The sequence below is a fragment of the Xiphophorus couchianus genome, chromosome 14 (genome assembly GCF_001444195.1).
Source record: "Xiphophorus couchianus chromosome 14, X_couchianus-1.0, whole genome shotgun sequence".
NCBI lineage: Eukaryota > Metazoa > Chordata > Actinopteri > Cyprinodontiformes > Poeciliidae > Xiphophorus > Xiphophorus couchianus.
The window spans coordinates 12,082,244-12,107,621 of NC_040241.1; the positions used below are offsets into that span (position 1 = coordinate 12,082,244).

The following is a 25,378-nucleotide window of genomic DNA, read 5'->3' on the forward strand; positions in this document are numbered from 1 at the left end:
TACCTGCTTTTTGTTTTTACACATAAACGTTGTACAATTAGTAAATTGATTGTGTCTTAAAGAATTTGTAATTCTTCCCTATTTACTGTTTGACAAAAGCCACTAATGCCAAAAATAAAAACCTAATTCAGGTTATTACTTTCTACAAACAAAACAAAATAAATCTTTGTTTTAGTGGCAAATTGGAATCTTAAAACTGATACCACATGTTCTTACATAATTTCGACAGTTCGAAGCAAAATTCGCTCCATATTCACTGGAAATGGCAACAGAAAACGCACTAGACATAATTGATAGGCTTTTATTTCTTTTTGAACGCTCTTGCCATCCCTTGACAACAGGCCGCTCTGGGTGGTGAGCCATATCACCCTTGTCAAATAAATGAGTGAAGTGGTTTTGATTTCCCTCCACATGCTTTGAGGTAGTATTTATTTATTTTAGTTTCAGGCAGCAACGTGCTTCCATACAGACTGATTCATTGATTGTGGGAAACCTGTGAACAGGTTTTTGCACTTAAGCAACAACAAAGCAGAGCAGCTCGCAGGACAAGAAAACACACCCAGCACTGTGTGTATTTGTGTGTGTGTGTGTGTGTGAGAAGCTCACAGCTCAGTGAAACTGAGGAGTTTAAAACCCAAACATCAGATACAGGAACGAGTACACATTTCCTCCTTACGCTACAAACTTCTTTATGAGTCAGGTTTAGTGGGTTTGTAAGATGTAAAGTGGTGGAGTTGCTGTAGAGAACATGCGGCTCTTTGCAGCCTAACCTGTCATTTTGTACCCATTCAAAACCATAATTTGCTCCGAGTCAGAAACACGGAAATGGAGATGGAGGCGACGGGAGGGGGTTGGACCTTCTTTGTGTTTGCGTTAAACAGATCTCCTCTAAGCAGTCCTCATCAGACTCATACCGGCTGCTGGTCTGACTCGACTCCTGTCATCTGGAAATATTAATCCGCACAATCTCTTTCCTGAACATTCACTGCGGGATTGTTTTTTTGTTTGTTTTGTTTTGTTTTTTGCTGCATCATTCTCGCGGAAGCTGAAGGATTTGACAGACTTGATCTCAGAATAAGATGATTTTAACGCTTCAAACATTCTCTGACTTCATTCAAAAGTGGTGACAAGTCGACTTCAGACACGGATGTGAGCCGGAAAAGACGAACAGGACGTCTTGTTTTTTTTTTTGGAGGGGGGTGAAGGAATACACTTTTCTTCCTTTTTGACTTTTTTTTCCCCTGTCCAACCATGCGCCAGGCTGCCACCGTGGAGCGCTGAATCCGGACAGATTGAGTTTCTGCTCACCTCCAACTCCAGAGAAGGGGCCCAGATTGAAACTACAGGGCTGGTTTTGTGCAGAACAAACGCAAGAATGACAGTAAAGTTGGACTTTGAGGAGTGTTTGAAAGACTCTCCTCGCTTCAGGTAAGACGGATGAAATACAGTCTTTATGAAAAACAAAAACACAGTCTCAACTTTACAAGCGCAACCATTTGCAAAAAAAACCCCAAATAACAAGAGCCCTTATTTTGATTTCATTGGTGCCCAGTCAACGTGTACACACGGGCCCAGGAGGGGGTTGCACAGGTGCCTCTCCACGTAATCGAAAAGGTTTATTTATTTCAGTAATTGTATGGAAAACGTAAAACTTTTCACTCGTTTTGGATGACTATGGCTTACAGCTAATGTAAACCCAAACTTTTGGATTAAAAAAAGTTTAATTTTACATAAAACGAATGAAAAAAAAAATCAATACAGAAATTTTGACGTCTGAATACTGTACAGTATTTTCCGATATTTTCTTGGTTGGGGTTCCATTTGCATGAATTAATCAGTGCAGCATGGCCTGGAGGAAATCAGGCGGTGGCTCCGCGGAGGTGCTAAGAAAGTCGTCATAGATTCGCTGCTTCAGGGCAAACTGTCCAGTTCTGGGACACTTTGGTAATAAGAATAAGGGTAAAACTCGGTGACCTTTGTCAGTGCGTGCTTGATGGACTGACTTCAGACTCAGTAACACATGGTGGACCACCACTACCATTTGGTTTGGCTCCCCAAATTATTGCTAACTGTTAAGGTTTCACACTGGACCTCCAGCGGTGTTGACTCTGGGACAGTAATATCGTCTCTGGTTTAGGAGTGAGATGTCACAGCCTGGATACGTCTGTGTTGAGTTTCCAGAACATGGACTCAAGCTGCAGTCCAAACCTTATTAATCTCCCACAAACGCTTCGTTGAACTTTACTTCACAGTCCTCTCATTTTTTTCCTTCCACTCAACTTTCCATTAATGTGCTTAAACAAAGTACTCCGGAAACTTTAGCAGATACCTTTTTTTTTTATTTTTGCTTTGTGGAGGGATATAAAACTTTGTGCCTTATATTCTGTGTCAGAAGTTATGTGCCCCCTGCTGGCCAGGAGGCTCTAAGAAGCAGCTAGGGTCGCTAATGCTTTGGGCCGGCCATTTGCGTAGATTGAATGTGGGACAACTGACCAAAAATTGGTTCCTATGTTGACAGGAACCAGTAGGGTGCAAAACTGGTTTTCCCAATAAGGGTCGCATCCTCATTGCATCCTTGTTGTGTTGCAATAAGGAACCCGATAAGCAATGAGGATGCAGTAAGCTGACGCAGGTGGATGCCATCCAAGATGAGACCATCTTGTCTCATCTTGGATGTCATACAAGATGAAATCATCTTGTATGACATCCAAGATGAGACATCATCTGGTGTTTCCATCCATTCCAGATGAATGGAAACACCAATATCCATCCATCTGGGGCTCACATGCACACGTTGGCGGGGCGTGGACAAATTTGATCATACCACTGTCAGAGTCGAATGCTACAGGAACACTGGAATCCTGAAAATAGCATATTATCTCCTTAACGTGTTTTAACTACAAATATTTCCCCCCATTTGTTAACCACGCGGTATTTGCTGACTCATCTTCATGGCTGTATTAATCATGCTTTAAGTAAAAGGAGCTGTCACTGCACAACTACGGCATGCCAGCAATTATTTCTTTCACCATTGGCATCTGGTGTAACCTACAAGGAAGTGTCACTGCGCTGGTTTCTGCAAAAGGCTCAAGACGGTTGGGTGTGCCCCCACGGTTTCTGGCATCCTGCCTGAGTCACTGCTGTCCTCTGCCCCAGCTAATTTACACCCTCCATTAGTCTTCCTCTCTTTTATTTCTCCGTTACCCACGTAGTTTTTATGCGGTGGAAAGTTTGAGCCGCAGCAACCCTTCTGTGGAGACGTCTCATCGGGTCAGGCGAAGAGGAAGAGAAAAGAAAGAAAGAAAGAAAGAAAGAAAAGAAAAAAAGTGGCAGTGTTGCTGAAATGTATCATTCTGATGGACCGAGCCTGGATGGGAAGCTGAGGAGAAACTTTAAAAAAAAAAAAAAAAAAAGTGTGACAGCTTCTGGTCAGCCGCTCAGATGTGTTGTTGCCGGGTAACAGGCGGGGTGGGAGGGCAGCAGGAAGTGAGGCGAGATGTGCTGCGTTGATCAACAGGAGGCAGGAAGTTCTGCCTCTCTGTGCGGAGAACCGCGGCGGAAACTCAGCCTCAGCGCTGTCTCGGTTTGCTCTGCTTGCTGCTGCGTGCCTCTCAGAGGGGGAGAGGTGATTAGGGATGTTCCTCTGCTGAAGGAATACATCAGTCCTCCTCCTCTGCGGGCTCATTTTAGCTCACTTTCTCTACTTCACGCCTTCATTGACCCGTTGTGTTTTTAAAAAAAAGGCCGTGACCTCAGACTCTTTGCACTGATAAACACAAGCAGCTTCTGTCCCAGAGCTCCTCTCTTCCCTCCCCACTCAGACTCATCTCTCTCTTTCTCTCTCTCTCTGTTTTTTTTTTTTTCTGCTGCTCGCTGTACTGTTGGTGGAAGGCAGCGGAAACCACATGCTTGAGCTGCTGCTATGAAATGAGAAGACAGACAGAAACGGAGACTGAGTAATGCTCCAAAAGCCCCTGAAAACCAGCCGAGCTCCGTGCCCTGCCTGCGTACCTGAGGCACAGAGTTTGACAAGGCCTCAAACTTGTGCTCTGAAGTATAATTCAAACACATATTTTCCCCTTCTGGATGATTTATTTAGTATTCAAACAAGCATAAACTATGAGTGACGTGTCCAAAAACCCTTCTCGTACGCAGAAGGTCAGCGAAGTTTCTAAAAAAATACCAAAGGCGTCATAAGTTGCTCTGAAATCAGAATGTAAAAGCCTGAAATGGTGTCAAGTTATTCTGTTTCTGGAACGCTGATGTATCCTAGTGAAGCTACTCTGACACAAAATGCAGGACTGCAAATAAAACAAAAATGGTGGCGCCTCACAATAAACGCTGTTTTTCAAGACAATAAGCTACACTTCTATTAAGTATTTAATTTTTTTAAAAAGGTATTTTATGAGATTTCTCCTTGAGATTTTTGTGTCAAAATTGTAATGTTTTGCTTTTTCAGTGGCGGTTCTGCAATGAAAGGGCTCCTTTTCGTCTGCAACTCCAATTAATTAATCACTTAGCTTTAAAATAGAACTTAGAATGATGATGATAATAATTAACCACATACAGAATATTGATAAAACAATACATAACTATCTAGCTGCTATGCTAATACTCAGAAAGAACAGTGGATATTTTGTGAGGAAAGGAAATAAAAGTGTCATAATTACAATATTCAGAAATAGTTACACAGTTAGGTAGATGTTTTACTGACATTGTGCTGCACCTCATAATTGAGAAAATAGTAGTTAGATTGATGCTGATCTCATCATTTTCTATCCTGAGTCAAGAGTAAACCTCTTCACCCGATTTGTTTGTTTGATTTGTTTAGTGCCGTTTTATTAAATGTGAAAGCCAATTTACAGAACTAGAAATGGAAATTGATTCATTTGAGTGACATCATGGGTATTTTTAATGACATGTCACCCCAACTGGATACCGCCCCGGTTTTTAACTTGGGAAATATTTCAAAGTCTTTGTAACTCCCACTGTTTGAAACCTGCGGTGTTTTAGTTGTTGTTTTTTTTTATTAATCGCAGGAATGATTAAGAAATTGTGTTTCAGAATAAAGCAGTTTTTATGTCCAATTTCAGAAACAAATCTCGCTAATTTAACTATTCACAATAGTTTTTAGTTGTACATTTTTCAGTTGATTATTCAGAACCGATTTTCTAGCTACATTAATGGGACTAAAAATAAACAATAAACTTTTTTTTTTTTTTTTTTTAAGCATTTACAAAAACTTTTAAGTTAGACCACAACAATCAGGAAAAATGATAAAAGTGCTGCACATTGCAATTTTGTGGCTCTTTACTCTTTTACTTGCTCTACTAGAGATATTTAGATATCTATGGGTGGTTTAATATAGAAAAATAACTAAAATTCCGTTTTTGCCGTTTGTCCTTTTCAGAGCTGAAATCGAAGTCGTCCAGAATGACGTGAGCGAGCTGGAAACTCGCCTGGACAAGGTAAGACTCACATCCCACACATACACTCCGTTGTCACGAGTTCCCTTTAAATCAGGAGTGAGAAGCATGAGTGAGTCGGCGGTTTGGGGAAAGTTTACCTGAATCAAGCAGGAAGTAGCTGCAGGTGCTGCTTCCCCATCATATTACCGTCCCAATCAGAGAACAAACACTTTGTTCTGCTTCAGCCTGTTTTCCCTGCTGCACAAATAGGTTACGGTTTCAGATGTATTTGGCTGATAGGCCAATCGTCCACACGCTGCGTTTCTGTTCCCAATTCATACCTAATAAGCACAAAATCAAATGTCATATGTGTTGTATGGGTTCATCTGAAATGCAACAACACAACCTTGTTGCCGCAGCCTTTCAAGTGGACAGGATCAGGGCTGATGTATTGAGCCGCAAAATCAATAAAACTGGATGGAAAGGAGATGAAAAGACTTTTGTCTGTGTTGTGCAACATCCTCCTCGGTTTCTGCAGCTGAACTCTGACCTCAGCGTCACAGAAAGGAAACAGAAACAGAAATTTTGCAGGTTGCATCAGATTCTACTTTACGAGATCAGATCTATGTTTTTCTTGTGAGCCTCCTGTTTCACATAATATTATCTTTTAGCATTCCTGATGTGCACAGAGGTTAAAAGTCATTCTCAGATAAAGGGTTTTTGTCATTCGCTAAGAAGAAACCATGTCCTGTTTTTAAAGATTTGCTTCCAAACCAACCAGTTTTACAAACATTACACTACCATGGTGAAATCTGAATTAAACTAGAGATGCACCATTAAGGCTTTTACAGATCTCCTGCTGTTGTTCAGCATATTTTTTTTTTTTTCTGTTTGAACTGTTGACAGTCACAAATCCCTTATTCGATTTCTAGCCGATTCGCTGATAAATCTCTAAATTGACTGAAAACCCAGAGGAGAAAAATGAGTCAAACAAGATCCCCGTCAAAGTGGTTATTTTTATGTTTAGTCTGTAGAGAGCTGCTTCAGTTGATAAAATGTTTTCATTTAAGTTCGGTGAAATGCTCCTCCTACAGAAAAACCTCTTGTGTTGACGTGTTATATCTGTAACAGAGTACTACACAAGGTGCTACATTTATCAAGTTTTGAAAGCAACATTCAATAAAGGCAAGAGAGCCAGTACAGTTCATTAATTAGTATTCAATCACTTGTTAACCAGGCTAGAGGTGCATAAATAACTATATTACTAGGAGGAGGCTTTTAATCTATCAAATAACGCAAATTGTTTTACTGCAATTTGAGCTCACGATCTGCTCAAGTAAAATGTGTGAATCACAAAAAAGCGCAGACCAGAAGGTAAAATATGTTCATGATGTAAACAAACGTCAGAGCAGCAGTGACTGATGTGACTCAAACGTGTTGGACTCACACCATCGCATCAAAACATCCACTTACTTTTACAAAAAAAAAAAATTTAAATCAGAACATGTACCTTTAAACTAAACTTTTTGGATGCAGAGGATTAAAAAGATTACTATGACAAAAGCTGGCTTCCTTTAGAAAATGTTCTAATATTTTCTGTGGAAGCCATGTTGGATGTTTGGTCCAAGTGGCAGCACAAAGTACTTTGGTCCATGACTTGTGTCGTTGTGCGAACGTTTGCTAAAGTCATTTTACTCAAGATGGAATATTTGCTTTATATTATAAGAGCTAAACTTTTCATTTGTCAGCTTTATGGTACAAATACGTCCCAATGTGGGAGTTCAGGAATAACGACCCAGCGTGAACATTTGGAGATTTCACAGGCCTACATGTTAACCAGGAAATGAACGGGTCTTTCTCCCTAGAAATCACATCGTCTGTTAGCAAATCTTTGGATGCACTGCAGTAGCTGAAGGTGCAGCTCTGTTCTCAACAGCAGAAGTGGAAAAACACAGCAGCAACATTTTGCACAACCAGCTTAATCACGCAGCGGTAAACATGTGGCAGCTCAAGAGTCAAGTTTTTCCAACATGTGGTCGCGTGGAGACTGAATAATGAACTCTGATTAGACATGGAAGATTCTCACTGCGTGACAACACTGAGAAAATAAAGCACTTTATTGCTGCATTTATATATTAAAGCAGAATATTATCTAATTGCTTTAATTTAAAGCAAAAAAAAGTAATAATTGTTCCTGCTGCTGCTAAAATGTAACAAGATATTAACTATTCCAGCCATATCTACAGTAACGAGAACATTCGTTTATTGTAATTTTGAATTTGATTGATTTATTCCTAGCAAAAATCTAAAATAACCACTTGGTAGTAGTGGTTTCATCAGTGTTTTTTAAACCTGGTCTGCGTAGGTTAACACAGTTAAAACAAGCTTGTTAGTGGTTTAGGAGTAGCCATATTTGGCAGACGTGCTCACCAGCCGCCACCGTAAAACAATGTTTATGCAATGAGAGTGATGGAAGGAGCCGAATTTATCTTTGCTGTAGGCATAAAAAGAGTTCACCGACCTTCTTTCAGTCAGCTGATGGGCAATGAGTAGCAACAGGTGGGGGAAGGGATAGCTCTGTCAGACTCTAAGCTTTACACAGCTGGAGAAAATGATCATCATCTGGCTTTTTTTTTTTTTCCAGGCCTCTCACAAAAAGATAACGAGGTCCTGAGTCTGGGAACAAAACAGTTTAAAGTCGGTCGCCAACAGCTGGAGTCGCACATGTTCTGCGAAATCCTGAAATAGGTTTTCTGTTTATTTATTCACGCGGTAATGACGTTAGCTGCTTCGTTTGTGTCTTCCAGCTTGTGAAGCAATGCCAGGCCATGCTGGAGGCCGGCCGTGTCTACTGTCAGACCAGCAAGAGCTTCGTCAGCGGCCTGCGGGAGCTCGGACACCAGTTGTCCACGGACAGCATGATGGAGGTGACAAAACCGCGCTGACACAATCCTCTGAGTTGCTCAAAGCTCGCGTAAAAGAAGATGCTGATGAAAACCAATTTACCTAAAGGAAGTGTTTGATAGTCGAATGTTTCTGCACTTTTTGTTTTAGAAATAAATTCACAGTTTGTCGTTTAGACAGGGGAAAAAAAATCTTAACGCATTTAAGATCCGATTTAAAATAAAACGATAATAACTTGAGACGTTTTCCCTCCAGGAATGCTTGGACAAATTTTCCAAAAAGCTGTCTGTCATCTTTGACGCACAGGGGGTGAGTTAGAGAGCCAGTCTGTCCGTTTCCCCCTCCGCAACTTCTTCATTCCTGTCATGGTGGTTATCGGCTGCAGTACGTGGTCGTGCAAGGCTGCAGCTCACTGTCGAACACATCGCGTGTTCTTCTTCTCACATCATCTTCTTCTCTCTTTCTGCTTTTAGGAAGTGATTGAGACGATTCAGAAGTCGGTCAGGACGAAGCTGCAGACCTTCGTGAAGGAGTGAGTGAGCTGCCTTCACGCCGCCTCCCTCCCAGGGTTCTTTCCCAACAGCAACGGTGCAATCTGTGCAATTAGCCAACATGTGAACACTGAGTCACTCCCTCGCTTTTCTGCCAACCATCAACACGGTTTTGCGGGTCTCCTTCTCCAGACTGTGTCTTGCTGTCTGCCTCCATTAGTGGAGGGTGTTTAGAAGAGACTAGAATAGCATGTTGGAAAGGTTTATAGCAACTAATATTCTACGATGTGGTTTGACCTCGTGAGCTCACTGGTTTCCTTTTAGAGGTCAGTAAAAAATAGTGACATGAGTTCACAAAAGCCTATTCTTATTTAGCTTGAATTATGTAACGCTACAGTAGGTTGTTTTTTGTGTAACTTCAGCTTGTTCAGCTGCCATTGGAGGTGATGATGACACAATTTTATGAAAGAAAGTTAAATCTATAATAAAACACCAAACAAATGGGTTTACTTCCTTTGAACCTTCCCCAATTCTGTTTACAATCGCAAACTTTAATGTATTTTATTTGGTTGTTATGGCCAACACAAAATGATGCGTAATTATGAAGCTGAGGTTCAATTTTATATGGTTCTTTGCTCTCTTAGGTTTTTACAAATCAAATAAAAATATTTGTTTTTCAGGGTTTCTTGCCAGATTTGCACAGTTGGAGTGTTAAAACTCAGCTCAAACTGAGTCTGAATGTTCCAGCACATAAATAGGTTTTAGGTATGGCTGGGACTTAAATTTGCAACTTTATTATTTACGATTAATTAATTAATTGCCATTTCTGATACACCAGTAGAAATGACACGTAAGCGGCATCGGCAAACAGCAGCGACGGACGACAAAGTCAGGTTTTCTGAGGGTTCATTTTTGCTTCGAAAACGATCTGATGCGACGCCGGAAAAGACGGTTGTCGTGGGCAAGTTGTCTAGAAAAGAGTTGGCCTATCATGGAAGCAGTCAAAAATACCAACTCAATGCAAAACATGTTGCAGCAAGCAGAGACGACGCCAATGCTAGCGTCCACAGTTCACATTAAAAAAGTATTTTTTTCAAAGTTGTTACATAGCAACACTTTGCACCAATCTGGTGGCTGAAATTAACAAATAACAGAATAAAAACAACAGATATTTTAGTTTTGGAGCTTCTATGTCTATTTATTCAATTATTTAGTTGAGTTGAAAATGTTGCCTCTTTGGTCAGTATACAGTTTTCTATTGAAATGCTGTTTATTGCGATGAGTTAATTATACACCCTGCAATTAACTCGATTAAAAATGCTAGTTTTTATTGTTCTGCAGAAACAATAATTCTCAAGTCTTTTTCAGCCTCTAACAGGTTTTCTTCCACGATTATCTTTTTAGCATTTTTCACGTACTGCACAAGGTCATTTCCTTTCCACTACGTTCATGCACTACTTCGTGTTGGACTGTTCTATTAAAAAAAACAAAACAATAGAATACAGTAAATTTTGGGAAGGTTGTGATATTTTAGCAGCAGTATAAATAATTGTTGCTTCTCATATATTTTATTCAGAAATCAGAATTTTTCCAGCCACTGTTTGAGCTTCAATACGATAAAAATATTTAACTGCACAAAACTAATCCCAGTTTTGTTTTTACTCCCTGACTCACAGAGATGTTCGTAAGTTTAAGGACGTCCGTAAAGAGTTCGAGCGCAGCAGCGAGACCCTGGAGGGCGCGCTGGCCAGGAATGCCCAGGCTCCTCGGGGGAAGCTGCACGAAGTGGAGGAGGCGACTAACGCTCTGCTCAACGCACGCAAGTCCTTCCGGTCGGGGGCATTAGACTATGTCCTGGAGGTAAGTGTGACGCTACAGTAAATAATAGTCAGGTTACCTCTAAATTTTAAATCCATATTTTTAAGCTTAAATTCCAAAGTTAGCCCGAGTAAAATAAGCAGCAGCAGCGAGTCTGATTATAGTTTCGTTTTGATTGATGGCGGTGTTTTCTCCAGCCTTGTGGCTCCCAGTTGGTCAGAGAGAAACTTTTGCACATTGAATTGTGTCTAACCTCTCCCTTCCTTTGTTCTAGATTAACGTCTTCGAGGCCAAAAAGAAGGCGGATATTCTGTTTGCCGTGAGTCCAGAGCTGCTTGTTTGCATTTTTCTTTTACATTTTTCCCTGTTTTTGTTGCTGAATTAAAAGCCGTCCTGTGCCTGTTAGATGCTGTCCCTCCTGGAGTCCCAGGCTCAGTTCTTTCAACAAGGCCACCAGTCTCTGTCAGAACTGGATCAATATTGCCAGAAACTGAATGAAGAGGTAAGATTTTTGTTTTTCTTTAATTATTGTAATAAGTTGTTGTTAAATGTTATTGATAAACGCAAAGAATATCTGCTTGCTCCAGCTTCACCCGGTGGGATTATTTTGAGTTAAACCGAATTAACTGTGCTAATATTGGTGCCTCCTGTGTAAAAGTGAGCATAACATGCTCAGAAGTTGGCCGTTCTGTTATTTTATATAATATAAGCCTCAAAACCTGACTAATACCACAATTAAATGCTCCAGTGATGGAAAGACTTCATTTAACCACATGCAAATTAAACCAGATATTTACATGCACTGTTTAAAATAACACAAAGCCGTCGTTTTATCACATTAACATTTGTAATCTTCTAGTTTAGTTGGGATTACTAGAATTATTATTTTTCTATATTTCAGAATAAAAATTAAAGAGAATTTTGGGAAGATTTGCATGACTGTCCTCAAAGTCACAATATTGCGTAGACTTAAGGTTGCTATTTAGTTTGTGAAAGATGATAATGTCATGATTTTGCAAGCTCTTAATAGCACTTTGTATTGCCTTGTTGCTGAAAATGTGCTATTTAAATGAAATTACCTTTACCTTTAATAGGTTAATTGAAAACATCTGAATTAATTGAACCTTTGGGAGCCTGGGTCATCCTTGGCGACAACTTCCAATTTCTAATTTTCCAAAAATTAACAAACAAGAAAAAGTAGAGACTCATCAGTGCTGCTACTTGGTGCCTGATCCAAAGAATATTGTAGCCAAAGTTTGGATGTTGCTGAGGTGTTGTAGCAGTAGAAAAGACTTTCTGAAAAATTTACAAAAAAGTAACATAATCTGTTGATGAGAAGCTTATTAACTTATCAAATGACCCAGTAGCTTCTCGTTATGATCATACATAAGACTTTCTCCAAACATATTGCAATGAAATACAATCAGATAAGAAATGTGCTTCAATTGCTTGTAGTTATTCTTTCATACTGAATACAGCTTGATAAGTGTCGGTTAAACCCTGAAGCACGTTGGGTCTGAGCCACGCTGCTGTCACTGCAAACCTCAATCCCAAAACGACACTCCAAGTCTGGGTGTTGTTTCTATCTGCTGCATAGCAGAACCGAGTCAGAGGCCTGAGGTATGAAGGTTGCGTCAATAACAAACAAAAACACAAGCTGAGCGTAACGACGCTCTGCTTGTGTTGGTGAAGCAACTTGGTAACCCCGGCGAGAGAGGTCCCGAACCATTGACGGAGTAAAACCACATCCAACCGGGGCGGGAGCAGAGTCACAGGATGACATCACGGTTTCATCGTGACAGGAACAAATGAGCAACAACAGGAAATATTTCACATGTCTGTGTGACTCTATCTCTGTGCTCCGGCTTTTAGTCTGCGGAAGCTGGAAGCAACGTTTCTGCACCGTCAACTCTGGCAGTGACTGCTGAGTCCGTCGTTTTGACCAAGAAGAGCCAAAATGTTCTTCTGTTTCAACTTTTACCGCTGAAATCTGGACTTTCAAGAGCAACATGATCCATGTGTTGTTTTTCTTACTTTTCTTTTTTTTCTTACTATTTTGGCATGCAAAGGAGTTCAACGTTTTCCACTTCCTGTTTTCAGGGAAGCCCAAAGGAGGGAAATCCTACCTCTTAATCTCCCATTTCTCTTTTTGTCCAAGAGCCAAATACATTTGAGGGGGAAATAAAGAGAGAATTATTGTAACTCAGCAGCTGGCGTACTCCACAAATCGATGGCCAATGTGGAAAAAGTGAAAACACATAAGAGCAGGATTTTGTTTCCCATTGATTTGATTCCCTTTCCTGAAATAAAGATTCATGCCAACTCATCTCAACTCCTGACTGTAGTTGTAGTTTAACTGGTTTCTTAGTGACTGGTTTGGTCTTGCTTGTTTTCTCACATCTGTTTGTGATCTAGAGTTACACCACTAAATGTAAATTTAACAATGTTCTCCAGTAAAATGAGTTTGGGTAGCTTTTTGTTTGACTACAGGACATAAAATGCAAAGTACTCAGACTGCAAAAGTATTTATGTGCTTTCAAATTCTATACATTTTTCCAGGTTGCATTTTTATTCTGATATTCTTCAATTAAAATCCAGTGAAACTTTCAGAAGTAACCCAGTTATCGCATAGAGTTCATCCGTGTGATTTAATTTCAGGGTAAATCCAGAACATTAGTGAAGAAAACATCAACATGAAGACCAAATATCTCATCAGACATATCAGGGAGAGCTTAGAGCTAAACTGTAAAACAATATCTTAAGCTTTGAGCATCTCAGTATGGCACCAATGGAAACCCAACAACAAATGAGAGCATTAATAAGAGAAGCATTAAAGAGAGTCTTGGTAACTCTGGAGGAGCTGCTGAGATCCACAGCTCGGGTGTGGCAATCTGTTCCACAAATCTGGCATTTATGGAAAAGCTGCAAAAACAAAGGAACAACTCGCTGCCATCCATTTAGGAAATACAACAAGCGCACGAGAGACGGTGGTCCAGTCACTTGACACCAAAATTGTACTTTTTGACCGACATGTGTAATGGAGAACCATCTGCACATCTGTTTGAACACACCATCCTTATGGTGAAACATGGTGGTAGCAGTATTATGCTGAGGGGATGAGACGGAATGAGTTAAATACTCATATTAGACGCAGAAAAAGACCTGGAAGTTTCACCTTCCAACAGAAAATCCCTACATATTTTATAATGCAATGAATAACATTAAAGCATGTTCTTCAGTTGGAGCGGTCCAGTCAAAGTCCAGACATAAGTCAATTTAGAGTTGCAAAACTTTAAAATTCATTTTCAAAGTTGTTCTCCTTCAAGTCTGACTTTAGTTGATCTATTTTGAAAAGAAGAACAAAGATTTAAGTTTCTAGACGTGCAAAGCTGATGTTTTAAAAATGTAAAATGTCGACTCAATTATTGTGAATGCAATCTCTTTTCTTCCCATTCACAATTAAGCTCCATCACACAGAGTCCCGTTAAAATAAACTGACGTTTATGGTTGTAACGTGACTAGTTGTAAAAACTTTGAAGTGGTACAATCAGTTTTGTGAAATCTGTATATAAATTCTGATTGGTTTTTGTTTACAGCACACCCAGTTCGTCTTAAACTCGGCCAGGGAGAAGAGGGACATGGAGCAAAGGCACGCAGCTATCAAGAAAAAGGTAAAAGTTTATAAAAGGCACACTTAGAAACACCTTACAAACTACAGAAATCCGCTTTGAGTCAGACGGATCTGTGTCTTTCCTTACACTTTTAAGGACATGTCCTACGACGAGTCAATTTTGGATTTTAATGCTGATGCGGCTAACGGGATAGCGATGGATGGTTACCTTTACAAGCGAGCCAGCAATGCCTTCAAGACCTGGAGCAGGTAGAACTTTACCCATTACATAATTCACACAGAAAACAAAACAAAAAAAACAAACTAATACATAACGCAATGTCTCTCAGTGGTGTCTAAATTCTCTTTGTTTTCCTTCGTCCCAGACGTTGGTTTTCAATTCAGAAGAATCAGCTGGTGTATCAGAAGAAATTTAAGGTATTTTTTTCTTAAAAGAGTTATTTAAAACACACACAGCAGACAGGCTGTACTTTGGTGTGCCCGGTCGTCACTGTGTGTTCTTCGTGCAGGACCAGCCCACGGTTGTGGTGGAGGACCTGCGCCTCTGCACCGTCAAGCCCAGCGCCGAAAACGAGAGGCGGTTCTGCTTTGAAGTGGTGTCTCCGTCAAAGTGAGTTTGCGTGGGCCGCGTAGCGCGCCGTCGCTGCGGACGTGTGTTTGGGCCACTGCCATGCTCATCAATGATGAGTGTGAGGATTAAAACGTCCTGCGTTGCAAAGGAGGGAGGGGGTTGGTTTTTCAGCAGATGATCACGGTGTGTGTGTTTATGGGTTTGTGTGTGTGTGTGTTTGTGTGCAGGTGCTGTTTGTTGCAGGCAGACTCAGAGAGGGAGCAGCAAGCGTGGATCACTGCCGTCCAAAACAGCATCGCCTCGGCCTTCCAGGAGCGCAGAGAGGACACACACAGCCCCGTGAGGACAAAAAAAACCCAACACACGAAGTTTAAACATCTAAAGTTTAGCTTCCAGATCTGATCTTTTCTAAATTCCTGTGTGTCCGTATTTCATAAGAGGTCGCGCTGCACCTCAGTGTCGATGAGCAGCTTGGAGAAAGGAGGCGGAGGAATCGGGGATCAGGAGAACGAAGGCTGCAAGGCTCTGGAGGAGATTCAGGCGATCTCAGGAAACAAGCAGTGCTGCGACTGCGGAGAGCCCGGGCCCGACTGGGCCTCCATCAACCTGGGCATCACTCTGTGCATCGTCTGCTCGGGGATACACAGGTAGCCATAAAACCTTGTGAGAAAAACTCTGCGGGGGGAAAAGATTTAAATCGGTCACCTAGTTGTCACAGTACATGGCAACATTCTGCTTATTTTTCACTTTGCAGTCTTCTCCCTGTTCTAACAGCAAAACTCAATGCTCTCTAATTAAACCACATTACCAGCAGTGCCATCGTAACCTCGGCGCACAGTGAATCCCAGAATGATTCATTCTCCTGCCATGATTTAGGCTTAGAGTAATGTTTTAATTTGACCCACAAGCTTCTTCTACCTGGAAGTAATAGTCATGTTTGGGATTGGCTCAGATGGACAACAGAACTGAATCTAAAAATGTAAATAACATTAGCAATGCCTTTGTCAAAGGCCTAACACAGATAAGTGCTTAATCCTGATATCTAATATAGTTATTATAAGTTGTTACCAAAACTGGTCAGAAAATATCCTCACTATCAAAGTAGGATTTTGAATTGACTTCTAATCATTTTTATAACAGCATCTATGCCTAACTCAGACATTTTCCCCAACCATAACCATTACTAGTTTATTTCTATCCCTAATCTTAACCAAAACCTAATTCACACCATACCTCTAAAGTTAACCTGTAACTCTTAACAAGAGGGTCCAACATATTAGCACCAGGCTTTGGACCCTTCAGAAGGTTAGTAAATATGACAGAAATGGTCTTGAACAAAATAGCTAGACACACACTGTGTTTTTCTATCTTCATAGGGCCTTTGCATTTTCATTTTTCATTCATTTCTATAGCCAAACTCTGACCTTTAACCCTAGCCATTCCTAACCCCACACCTAAAATGAACTCGATTCACTTTAACCCCAACCCGAATACAGTTTCTGCTTAATGAGCCGTCGGTCCCCACAACGTAGTTTTGTCGATATTGGTCTTCACAGTGCATCAGATACTAGACCACACACACACACACACACACACACACACACACACACACACACACACACACAGTGCTAGCTTGAGTCATATGCTGTAATGGTTTTCTTTCCCAATAGGAGCCTGGGAGTCCATTTCTCCAAAGTGCGCTCCCTCACTCTGGACACCTGGGAACCAGAGCTCATTAAGGTAATTTAACCTTTAAACAGCAACAGCTTAGCAAACCACATTGTGGCGATTTCTGTGTGGACAAGAAGTTCCTGTGAGAATAATGATTATTCAGGGGAGAGAGTCTCCCTGGAAAAGCAACAAGCTTTTTAACAAATTCCTGTCGTTGTTTTGTTTCAAGTTGATGTGCGAGTTGGGCAACTCGGTGATCAACAGGATCTACGAGGCTCGGATTGATGAGATCACCATCAAGAAGCCCCACCCGTCCAGTCCCAGGTCAGTCAAGAGGATCCGGCGTGTAGATGTGCACTTTACCAGAAAATGTCACAGGTTTTACACATCAGATCATGCAAGTCTGTCTGAAATCAGTCTGAAAAGACTACACTTCGATTCCTGAGACAGCAACCAGAACCTTCAGTGAAAACTTAAGTAACCACAAATCCTCTATGACTTCTGACACATTAACTTTATATTGAATGAAACACAACAAGACTGTGTAAAAACCTTTACACTCCCAGACTTTATTATAATCCTCTCTATAAAGGTCTTTTAGAATCAACCTAAACAAATGAACGGGTTTAATGATAGTGGAAAAATGGCTCGTAGTCCTTCATCAAAGACAGAAGAAAAATCCTACACTGCTAAAATCGGACTGACTCCGTTTTTGTTTACATTTACTACTGACAGACGACGCGCTCTTGTCTCCTTCGGTGGTTCTTTGTGTCGCTTCTTTCAGTGGTTCTTGATGCAGCGCCACCACAGGCGATTGGGGGAACAGCCAGGTTTTTCAAAGGGTCTGGTTCGTTTGTGCTGTGTGAAAACGAACCGCATTAGCTGAAAATGTAACAAGTGTTGCAGTTTTGGTCCCCAACTGAACTGAATCTACTGGACTATTAGGTGTGGAAAAAAACCCTTAGAGGAATGAATATTTGTTAAATGCAGTGTAAATTTATATGTGTAGGGTTTTTGTTTAATACGATGTTGTTTACTCCAAAAATACAATTTAATAGATAATACTAATATCTGTCGTAGCAACAATAATGCATGTTTAGAACATGATGGAAGGCGATTCTCAAGGCGGTATTCACTGGAGGTCTGCAGCCACAGACTCAGTGAGTTTTAGAGTTCAGTTTAAAGTTTTGCACAGTAATTTATGCATGTATGTGGTTTTGCCTTAATAGGAATGATAAAACTCAATTGAGTAGTTTGATTAAGCTAAAAAAAAAAACACAATAAAAATGATGTATCTTTTATTTTTGATGCATTTTTATCAGCAATATTATCCAAAAATGTGCTTTTTTAAATTGGATTGTGTTCTTAATTATTTGGGGTGATTTTTGAAGCCTATTATTCATCCACGTTGTTGAACTTGAGTGTTTTCAAATTTTGTTGAAGCGGGTTTATTGAGCTGTGATATTTGTGGCTTTTTTAAAATAAAATCCTGCCTAAAATTTAAATAAGAACATTAAGTCTTCAGAAGGTTTTCTGCAGAGAAGCAGCTTTGTTTATAGATCGACGCGTTTCAGAAATATGATCTCAGCTGACAGCGACTACTTCTACACGTCCTTCGACTTCCTCGTTTCTTTAACCGTGTCACGTTGCAGAAGACAGGAAGTGACAGGTATTTCATGCAGATAGCCGAGGCGGTTATATCCGGAAACTAGTTTTTAATGCTTCAGGGTTTTGGGTTTTTTTTAAACACAGACTGAGACGTTCACGCTGTATCTGAAAGCTGTGGGTTTTTGGTGTGATAAAGGTGAACTTTAATAAACAAAGAGACACTTTGAATTTTAAACAGACTTTTTTATCAGACTTTGGTAGTTTTTTCTTTTAAAAACATAGTTCTCAGAGGTTTGTGCAGACATATTTCTCTTTCTTCCCTCAATCAGAGGCGACAAGGAGTCATGGATTAGGTCAAAGTACGTTGAAAAGAAGTTCATCCAGAAGCTGCCTGAGACCGGCAAATCCAACCTGGTGAGGCGGTCCAGCGCCAGGAGAACCCGAGCCACCACCCAGGACCGGAACGCCCAGCGGCCGCCTCTCAAGCCCAAGCCGACCCGCGCCACGCTGCCTCGGCTCACCGGTAAAAAGCGCCACGATACTTGCCGAAGTATTCGTAGCCTGGGAACGTTTTGTCGCTTTCTGATCACAAACTTTAGTTTCTTAATGTAGTAGACTAACTGATTGTGTCAGGGAAAAGTTTGTGGAGGCGTTTAAAATATCAAACTTTGATATTTGTTCTACAGAGAATTTTTTCATCAATCATCTGAACATGAAAACAGTTCCACTCACATGTAAGCCCTTCCACAACATGGCTGTCCACCTAAACTGACAAGAAGCAGCAGAATGGTAGCTACAGAGGAGCTGCAGAGATGCACTCTAGTGGGAAAATATAGAACTGATTTCACACACAAACATTCAGGTGTCAGACAGGATATCTCCCAAAATCTCTTGAGGCTGTTCAGAGCAAACAAACATGGCTGACTAGTGAGAAGCACTGGTGGTAGTTTGTGGACTATATTTAAGAGCGAAAAAGCAATAAAAACATGTTCAGTGTCCCAGATTTTAGATCGAAGCAGTCCTGACGTCCTTCTGATTCAACCCGATTGCTCCTAGCACACCGCACACTGCGGGAATATCTCCTCCGATTATCTATAGAGTGTTGTTGCGCAACACCCCCCCCCTCCTTTCTGTCTCTACTCTCTCACTCTCGTACTTCCTCTTCTGAGAGGGGAGATGTGCTACCAGCTCTCCGTCTAACGGGTCCGTTGAGTTTCCTAAATCTGCTGGGATTTACCCTGTCCAGAACTGAAGTAAACTCTGTTTAAGCTGGTTTCGAGAAACGATTCGCCTGGTTATCTGACGGCCTACATCCAGGTGTCCCACCCTTCTTCCCCCTGTGAATTAGCCAGACTGAGCAGCCTACAGCCAACTAGTTTCACAGAGCACACCTGTTAACGGTCGCTCGTTCTCTATTTTACAACTTGCATTTGTTATTGAACCAGGTAGGTTTTAGTGACTCGGGCGAGTCCCAAGGATGAGGTTTTAAATATGGGCTACCAGCAACCTAAAAACATTTTCCACCTCTTCCTCTCCAGAATCAAACATCACAGCTATTTTACAACCATCAAAGAACTTTAAGGTGACTCATTAACTGAATGTCCACAACATCTTTAGATTTTCTTTATGCTAAATATTTTATTAGTAAGGCATTTTTGCAAGGGTCAGTACAGCTTAATTCAGTAGCAGAAATAATCAAATAAGTAAAATCAATCATCTAGTCTATCTTTCCCTACTGCTGATACTGAGTACTAAAAAAGGAACCTTAGAGCGAGACGGACGGAGTTTGGCGTTTCGAACCCCAGACCTGGCTTGATGATGAAGAAGGTGTGGCAGCAGGAGGAAGATGTTGATCGGCGAAGGCCAGGATCTCCGCAGGTCTGATGAGCCTCCTCTCCGCATGGATGCTGAGGTCACACAGGACTTGGTGCTGGCAGGAAAAAAGGCACCAGTTCTTCTTCCTTGTCTTTGTCTTCATCTTTGTCTTTGGGGTCAGAACCCAGCCGATGAGAGAAGTGCGATTCGAAGCCACAGATTGTGGGCCAGACGGGTTGGTCTCCATGTGCAGGACAGTCTCCGGCTCCGTGGCCCCGGCTCTTCTTCAGCTGCAGAGTTCTTTGTCCATCTCGATCTTGGCTCGAAGCTGCCCGGAGGATCCAACGAACGGTTCCTCTTTTGCACCCACCTTATATAGGGTTCATCTGTCTGCTTAGACAGATGATCTCATATCCGTCACTGTCTTAAGAGACATCATGTCATGATATCTGTGCCAATGTCTCAGGGCTGCTCAACCTCCTGTTTCCATATAAGGTGCTGATCATCTCTGCTCTCCTGTTAGTTCCCCTGTTTCCCTTAGCCTGTCACCTTTCACCTACCATCTACCTCCAACATATCAGTGATGTTTAATTGCAGTTTTACAACCTTTTACACCATTTCAAGTTCAATGTCAAAATCACATTTATATCACATTTATTTTCTTTAGCTTCTCTGATTTAGCATTCATTTATAATTTTATAACTATAACTTATTAATTATATTTATTATAATCTTAATGTGAGTTATTACAGATGTTTTTCTGAAAAGAAACCAAGAATAATACATGATTCTAATTATTTACTACTAAAGTTACAGTTACTTGTTTTTCTTGTAAGTGTTCTCACAAATGTAAGTGTAAGTATTATTACAATTAAATCAATATTAATATAAGTATTTTACTTTGAATCTTATCAAATTACTCAAAATGTTTAGATTTAATTTTTTAAAACTTTCATGCTTTAAAATAGTCTCAGCTATTTTTATAAATCTGCAGGCTGGAAACTTCCTCTTTTTCCAGGAAACCTGCTTTTCCTGTTTCATGAATCTCTCTGACTGACTATGATTTCTTATGATTAGATAGAAAAAAGTAGAATTAAAGCAAAGTTTGCATGAGACAAAAACAACACACACAACTAGATTTATTTTATTGACACTTAAGTCTAATGTTGGGCCTTGATGTCACTTGAGTGATTCATTTTAAAGATAACTTTATTTATTATTACTGTTAAACTAACTTTATTGACACTTAAGTCTACTGCTGGGCCTTGATGTCACTTGAGTGATTCATTTTAAAGATAACTTTATTTATTATTACTGTTAAACTAAAATCTCCAGCATGGGGAAGTGGGATGAGCTCGGATTTTCTTGACAAGAGTCATCAAGATAATCGTCGTTAGGATTGTTGGAAGGGGAAATCAGGACAAATCTTGTCATGTCCAATAAGTTTTAGAGGCAGCAGAAGACTTGAGACTAGGAATCACCTTCCAGCAGAAAAACAAGTCGACCATTATTTTGCCTCGACTTCAAACATATGCACCAATTTATTGTGAAACCTAATGATACACGTTGAAGTTTGTGGTTGTAATGTAACAAAAAATAAGCAAATCTGAAAAAGTTCAGATTGTGTTAATACTGTAACCTCTATTGAGGGCTCAATGAAAACACACACAGGGTCGGATAGCCAGAACATTCACAACTTTAATGGCGGAACACACAGGTCTTTTCATTCGGACAGATAGCCTTTTCGCTCACGGTTCGCTCCCTTCTCTGCCGCTAAGCCTCATGGGAAAAACACATAACAACATAACAGCACCCTTTAACCGCTACAATACTTTGGCAAGACGCTGCACCTCCTCTCTTCAATCTGATGAGTTTTAAATAAATAAATAATAAAGCCAATCTCAGCACTTGCTCTTTCAGCAGAAGAGGTGTTCCCTGAGGGATTTTCCTGCAGGGTTTTGTGTGTGTGTATGTGTGTGTTGTGGCAGCATGCGGGATAAACCTGTTTCACTGCATCCGTCTGTCTCTCCTCAGGGCTAAGCCCCAGCGACATCCTAAAGAACAACTCAAGCGCTCATAAAGGTGGGATCAAACAAATGAAATTAGTTTTTGAAACCGTTCTCCTAAATGAAAGCTACCACCGTCATTAATAAAATGAGTGAATATAAATGGACTTCCTGCTGTCCTCAGATTGGGAGGAAGACGAAGAAGAGGATCTCAGTGGCCTTCATCCCGGGGCGCTGTTGTACCGCTCCGCTGCGCTGCAGAACTTCCCTGTCATGGCGGACGCGCTGGCCCACGGAGCCGACGTCAACTGGGTGAACGTGGGCGAGGATTCGAGCACACCTCTGATACAGGCCGTGTCTGTGGTGAGGACAGCACTTTTACTGACCCAAAGGTCTTCTTCAGTCCTGGTGGCACTTTGTTGTAATCGTTTATACTGGTCTTGATATCCAGTTCTCAGGGATCCTTCAAAGATTTTTGGTAAAAGTTGACATTACAATAAAAAGCATAAAATGTGTTTAAAAAAGAACTTAGAAAAATCCATGAAAGACCTGAAACTGAACCCGAGAGAAGCAAAACTCTATGGAAATTACTGCTGTGGAGCTAAAACTAGCATTAGCAACCCTGGTCAAAACAAAGGTCAGCTTTTTTTGTTGCACTAACTTAGTTTAGAAAAATCCAACATTTAACTTGAGTATGCTTACTTGGTGGAGAAAAGATAATCAACTTTAACATAGTTATAATCACTGTTATAATTATTTGCATTAATGTATCATGTTAATAAGTCTGTTCAGGTGAATTAGACACCTGTAACTTCCTCTTTCTCTGGGTGGTCAACGACTTTTAGCCATTTTTAAAAATGGAAAATAAAGAGAACATGCCATTAAGAATAATTAGCAACTGTTGCCCCATTTTTTTCACCAAACAATATCTGTGTAAAGCTCTTTCTTTTGTTGTGGATCAGATAAAACACTGTAGAAAGCTACAGGTGGCTGCTACAAGTCACCACTCTGCTGCAGCAACATGTAAACACACACTCCACGACTGTTTGCAGAAACAGCTTCTCAGTGAGATTTCCTGAGGTTAAACGTGGTTATAAACTCATTAAACAGACTTGTAAGGGTGTCAACATATAAACATCCCCACTTTATAACTTAATCAGACTTACCATTTGTGTGTTTATATGCACAAGTCTGGGATTTGCTCCAAGAAAATGGCAACTTGCCTCAACTTGCTCATATCTACAATAGCAGCTGGAACTGTGGAAAATGATGACCCATATTTATTTTGCACATGATATGATAAGGCAAGTAAAAAAAAGAAAGTCAGTACTGCCATTGTGACAAAAGATGGATTTATTTTATGTTTTCCCACATCTTCACAAAATGTTTTAGCAATTGTGCTTCTGTGAATCACATCTAAAATTCTGTTATCTTTAATATATTTCAGTTTCCACTCAGGAAATGAGAACAAATTATGTTGTTGTAACAGACTGCCAGTAATGAATAACATTTCTCTGAAAAAGCTCTTGTGCTGGACTCAAAATGAGTTTTAAAAAAGCTGAGAAGCCAGAAAACCTGTGAAAAAAAACAACTAAAATGTGGCTCTTTGGAAGAAAAACATAAAGAACCGGGGGAAAGAATTGTGCACAAGTACCGATTTTACAGACCTTTACAACTCTTAGACGCCACCTGTCAGACTTTGGTACTTTTTGAGTCATTCTCTAACTTTTTGCTTGTGTTTGGACCAGAACGCTCTGGCAGCCTGTGAGTTTCTGCTGCAGAATGGCGCCAACGTCAACCAGGCGGACAGCAACGGGAGGGGGCCGCTGCACCACGCCACCATACTGGGCCACACAGGGTACGACCGACCCCGCAGTCACACAAACAGCCAACCCGTCTCACTGCATGATCCATTTATTTAAATGCTTTCAGCTGTATTTACTATTTTCAGCTTCAAGCTGGGAGGAAGAAACTTTTTAAAACTATGTAGAAGGATTTATGGGTAGAGGAAGTTTGTCGGACCTCTATCTATTTTTTTTAAGAGCCTGCTTTTCACCCCGACTAGTTTACTGGTTGCCAGATTAGTTAATCTGGCAATGAACTAATCTTAATTCCTCGGGTGAAGTTTGGACGAGTTAAAGAAAGCTCCAGTATGCTGAGTATTATTACTTTTATTTTTTTATCTTAAGCTACTTCTTCAGATATACATATTTGGGCATGTGGTATTTAATACTGAAACATTCAAGGAGTAAATCAAAACAACTAAAAACAAAGAAAATAACGTTTTAAACTTCAGATATACATAATCATTACAACATTTACTCAGCTTTCTAAAGCAGCATTAAACCTCCGATCTTTAGCTTCTTGTGCTTCTTACTTGAAGTGAGATTCAACCACATGGTGAGATACGAAGATCTGTCCAAAGCCTTTACAGAGAAGATTTTTGTAGCTTGTGAGCCTGATAAAGGAACTATAGAAGTCTCAAGGAATAGAAATAAATCAATCTAATCTGCAGAAACCAAACTAAGTGGAGGACATTAAAAACAAATGCCGACACGTCCAGGTCTGGAAATCTAAGCAAAATCACCAGAACCGGAAGATTCTGGCAGAAAACCCTAAACTGTCTTAACTTGACCTTCAGGAGAGTCTTGCTGCAGTAGACATGATGGTGGATGGCTTTACCATCAGACAGAGACTGAACAAGATGAAGTTCTTTGGGAGGTGTGCAAGAAAGAAACCTGAAGAAGAACAGGAAACCTCTGGAATATCATTTATTGGACAGATGAGTCTGAAATGATTTTTTTTGGACACTGCAAAAGAGGGCATGTCTGACTGTTTGCAAAACCTGTAAAAAAAAACAGATGCAGGTTCATTTATCTGACTCCTCAGTTGTATAAAAACGCTATAGACTCTGCGTTTTAGTGACGGCGTCTTCTTCTGAAGTTTTGGTTTCTACTTTTTTTTCTGACTTTTACCAGTGTTTGCATTGTTTTTGTTTTCGTGTTTTGCGTACGTTTGTTCTGAAAAAACATCTTTTTAAAGCAGTTCTATAAACTGCTGTGTGTTGTAGTTCCTGTTGTGGAAACACAAATAAAGTGCAACTTCCTCCATTTTCCGCCAGCAGCTCAAAAAAACAATGAAACGATTTGTTTCAGTGAACTGAAGGCAATTTCTTTTACAAAAATCATATTTCCATACGTACGCCACCACTCGCACTTATACACTTTAGTCAAAGATGTGGAACAAGCATCCTCTTGCATAATCCTAAACAGTAGAACATGTTATGACATTTAGCCTGATAGGAAAATGTGTCACCAACGTCTCAACTATTGGCACATCTGCTGCAGCTGCACATAAACCACCTTTTGCCAGTGGGACGCTTAGTCAGCAGATGATATTCCTCATTTTGTTTCAAATCAAACCCATCTGAAGTGTTTAATGCTAAAAAGTTCCAC

The 25,378-nt window shown here is 40.4% G+C and overlaps 1 protein-coding gene across 1 annotated transcript in view; it reads left to right on the plus strand.

The window, feature by feature from the left end:
- Window positions 1-803: 803 nt before the first annotated feature.
- acap1 (ArfGAP with coiled-coil, ankyrin repeat and PH domains 1) overlaps window positions 804-25,378 on the plus strand; it is a 29,733-nt gene continuing 5,158 nt past the window's right edge. Inside the window, exons 1-20 of the mRNA XM_028038446.1 lie at window positions 804-1,428; window positions 5,411-5,468; window positions 8,216-8,335; window positions 8,568-8,621; window positions 8,786-8,844; window positions 10,480-10,663; window positions 10,896-10,940; window positions 11,028-11,123; window positions 14,218-14,292; window positions 14,389-14,501; window positions 14,618-14,669; window positions 14,762-14,862; window positions 15,051-15,162; window positions 15,262-15,470; window positions 16,494-16,563; window positions 16,724-16,818; window positions 18,432-18,625; window positions 21,952-21,999; window positions 22,108-22,286; window positions 23,672-23,781. Of these exons, the coding sequence (XP_027894247.1) occupies window positions 1,376-1,428; window positions 5,411-5,468; window positions 8,216-8,335; window positions 8,568-8,621; window positions 8,786-8,844; window positions 10,480-10,663; window positions 10,896-10,940; window positions 11,028-11,123; window positions 14,218-14,292; window positions 14,389-14,501; window positions 14,618-14,669; window positions 14,762-14,862; window positions 15,051-15,162; window positions 15,262-15,470; window positions 16,494-16,563; window positions 16,724-16,818; window positions 18,432-18,625; window positions 21,952-21,999; window positions 22,108-22,286; window positions 23,672-23,781 (2,027 nt within the window). The 5' untranslated portion in view covers window positions 804-1,375. The remainder of the gene's footprint in view (window positions 1,429-5,410; window positions 5,469-8,215; window positions 8,336-8,567; window positions 8,622-8,785; window positions 8,845-10,479; window positions 10,664-10,895; window positions 10,941-11,027; window positions 11,124-14,217; window positions 14,293-14,388; window positions 14,502-14,617; window positions 14,670-14,761; window positions 14,863-15,050; window positions 15,163-15,261; window positions 15,471-16,493; window positions 16,564-16,723; window positions 16,819-18,431; window positions 18,626-21,951; window positions 22,000-22,107; window positions 22,287-23,671; window positions 23,782-25,378) is intronic.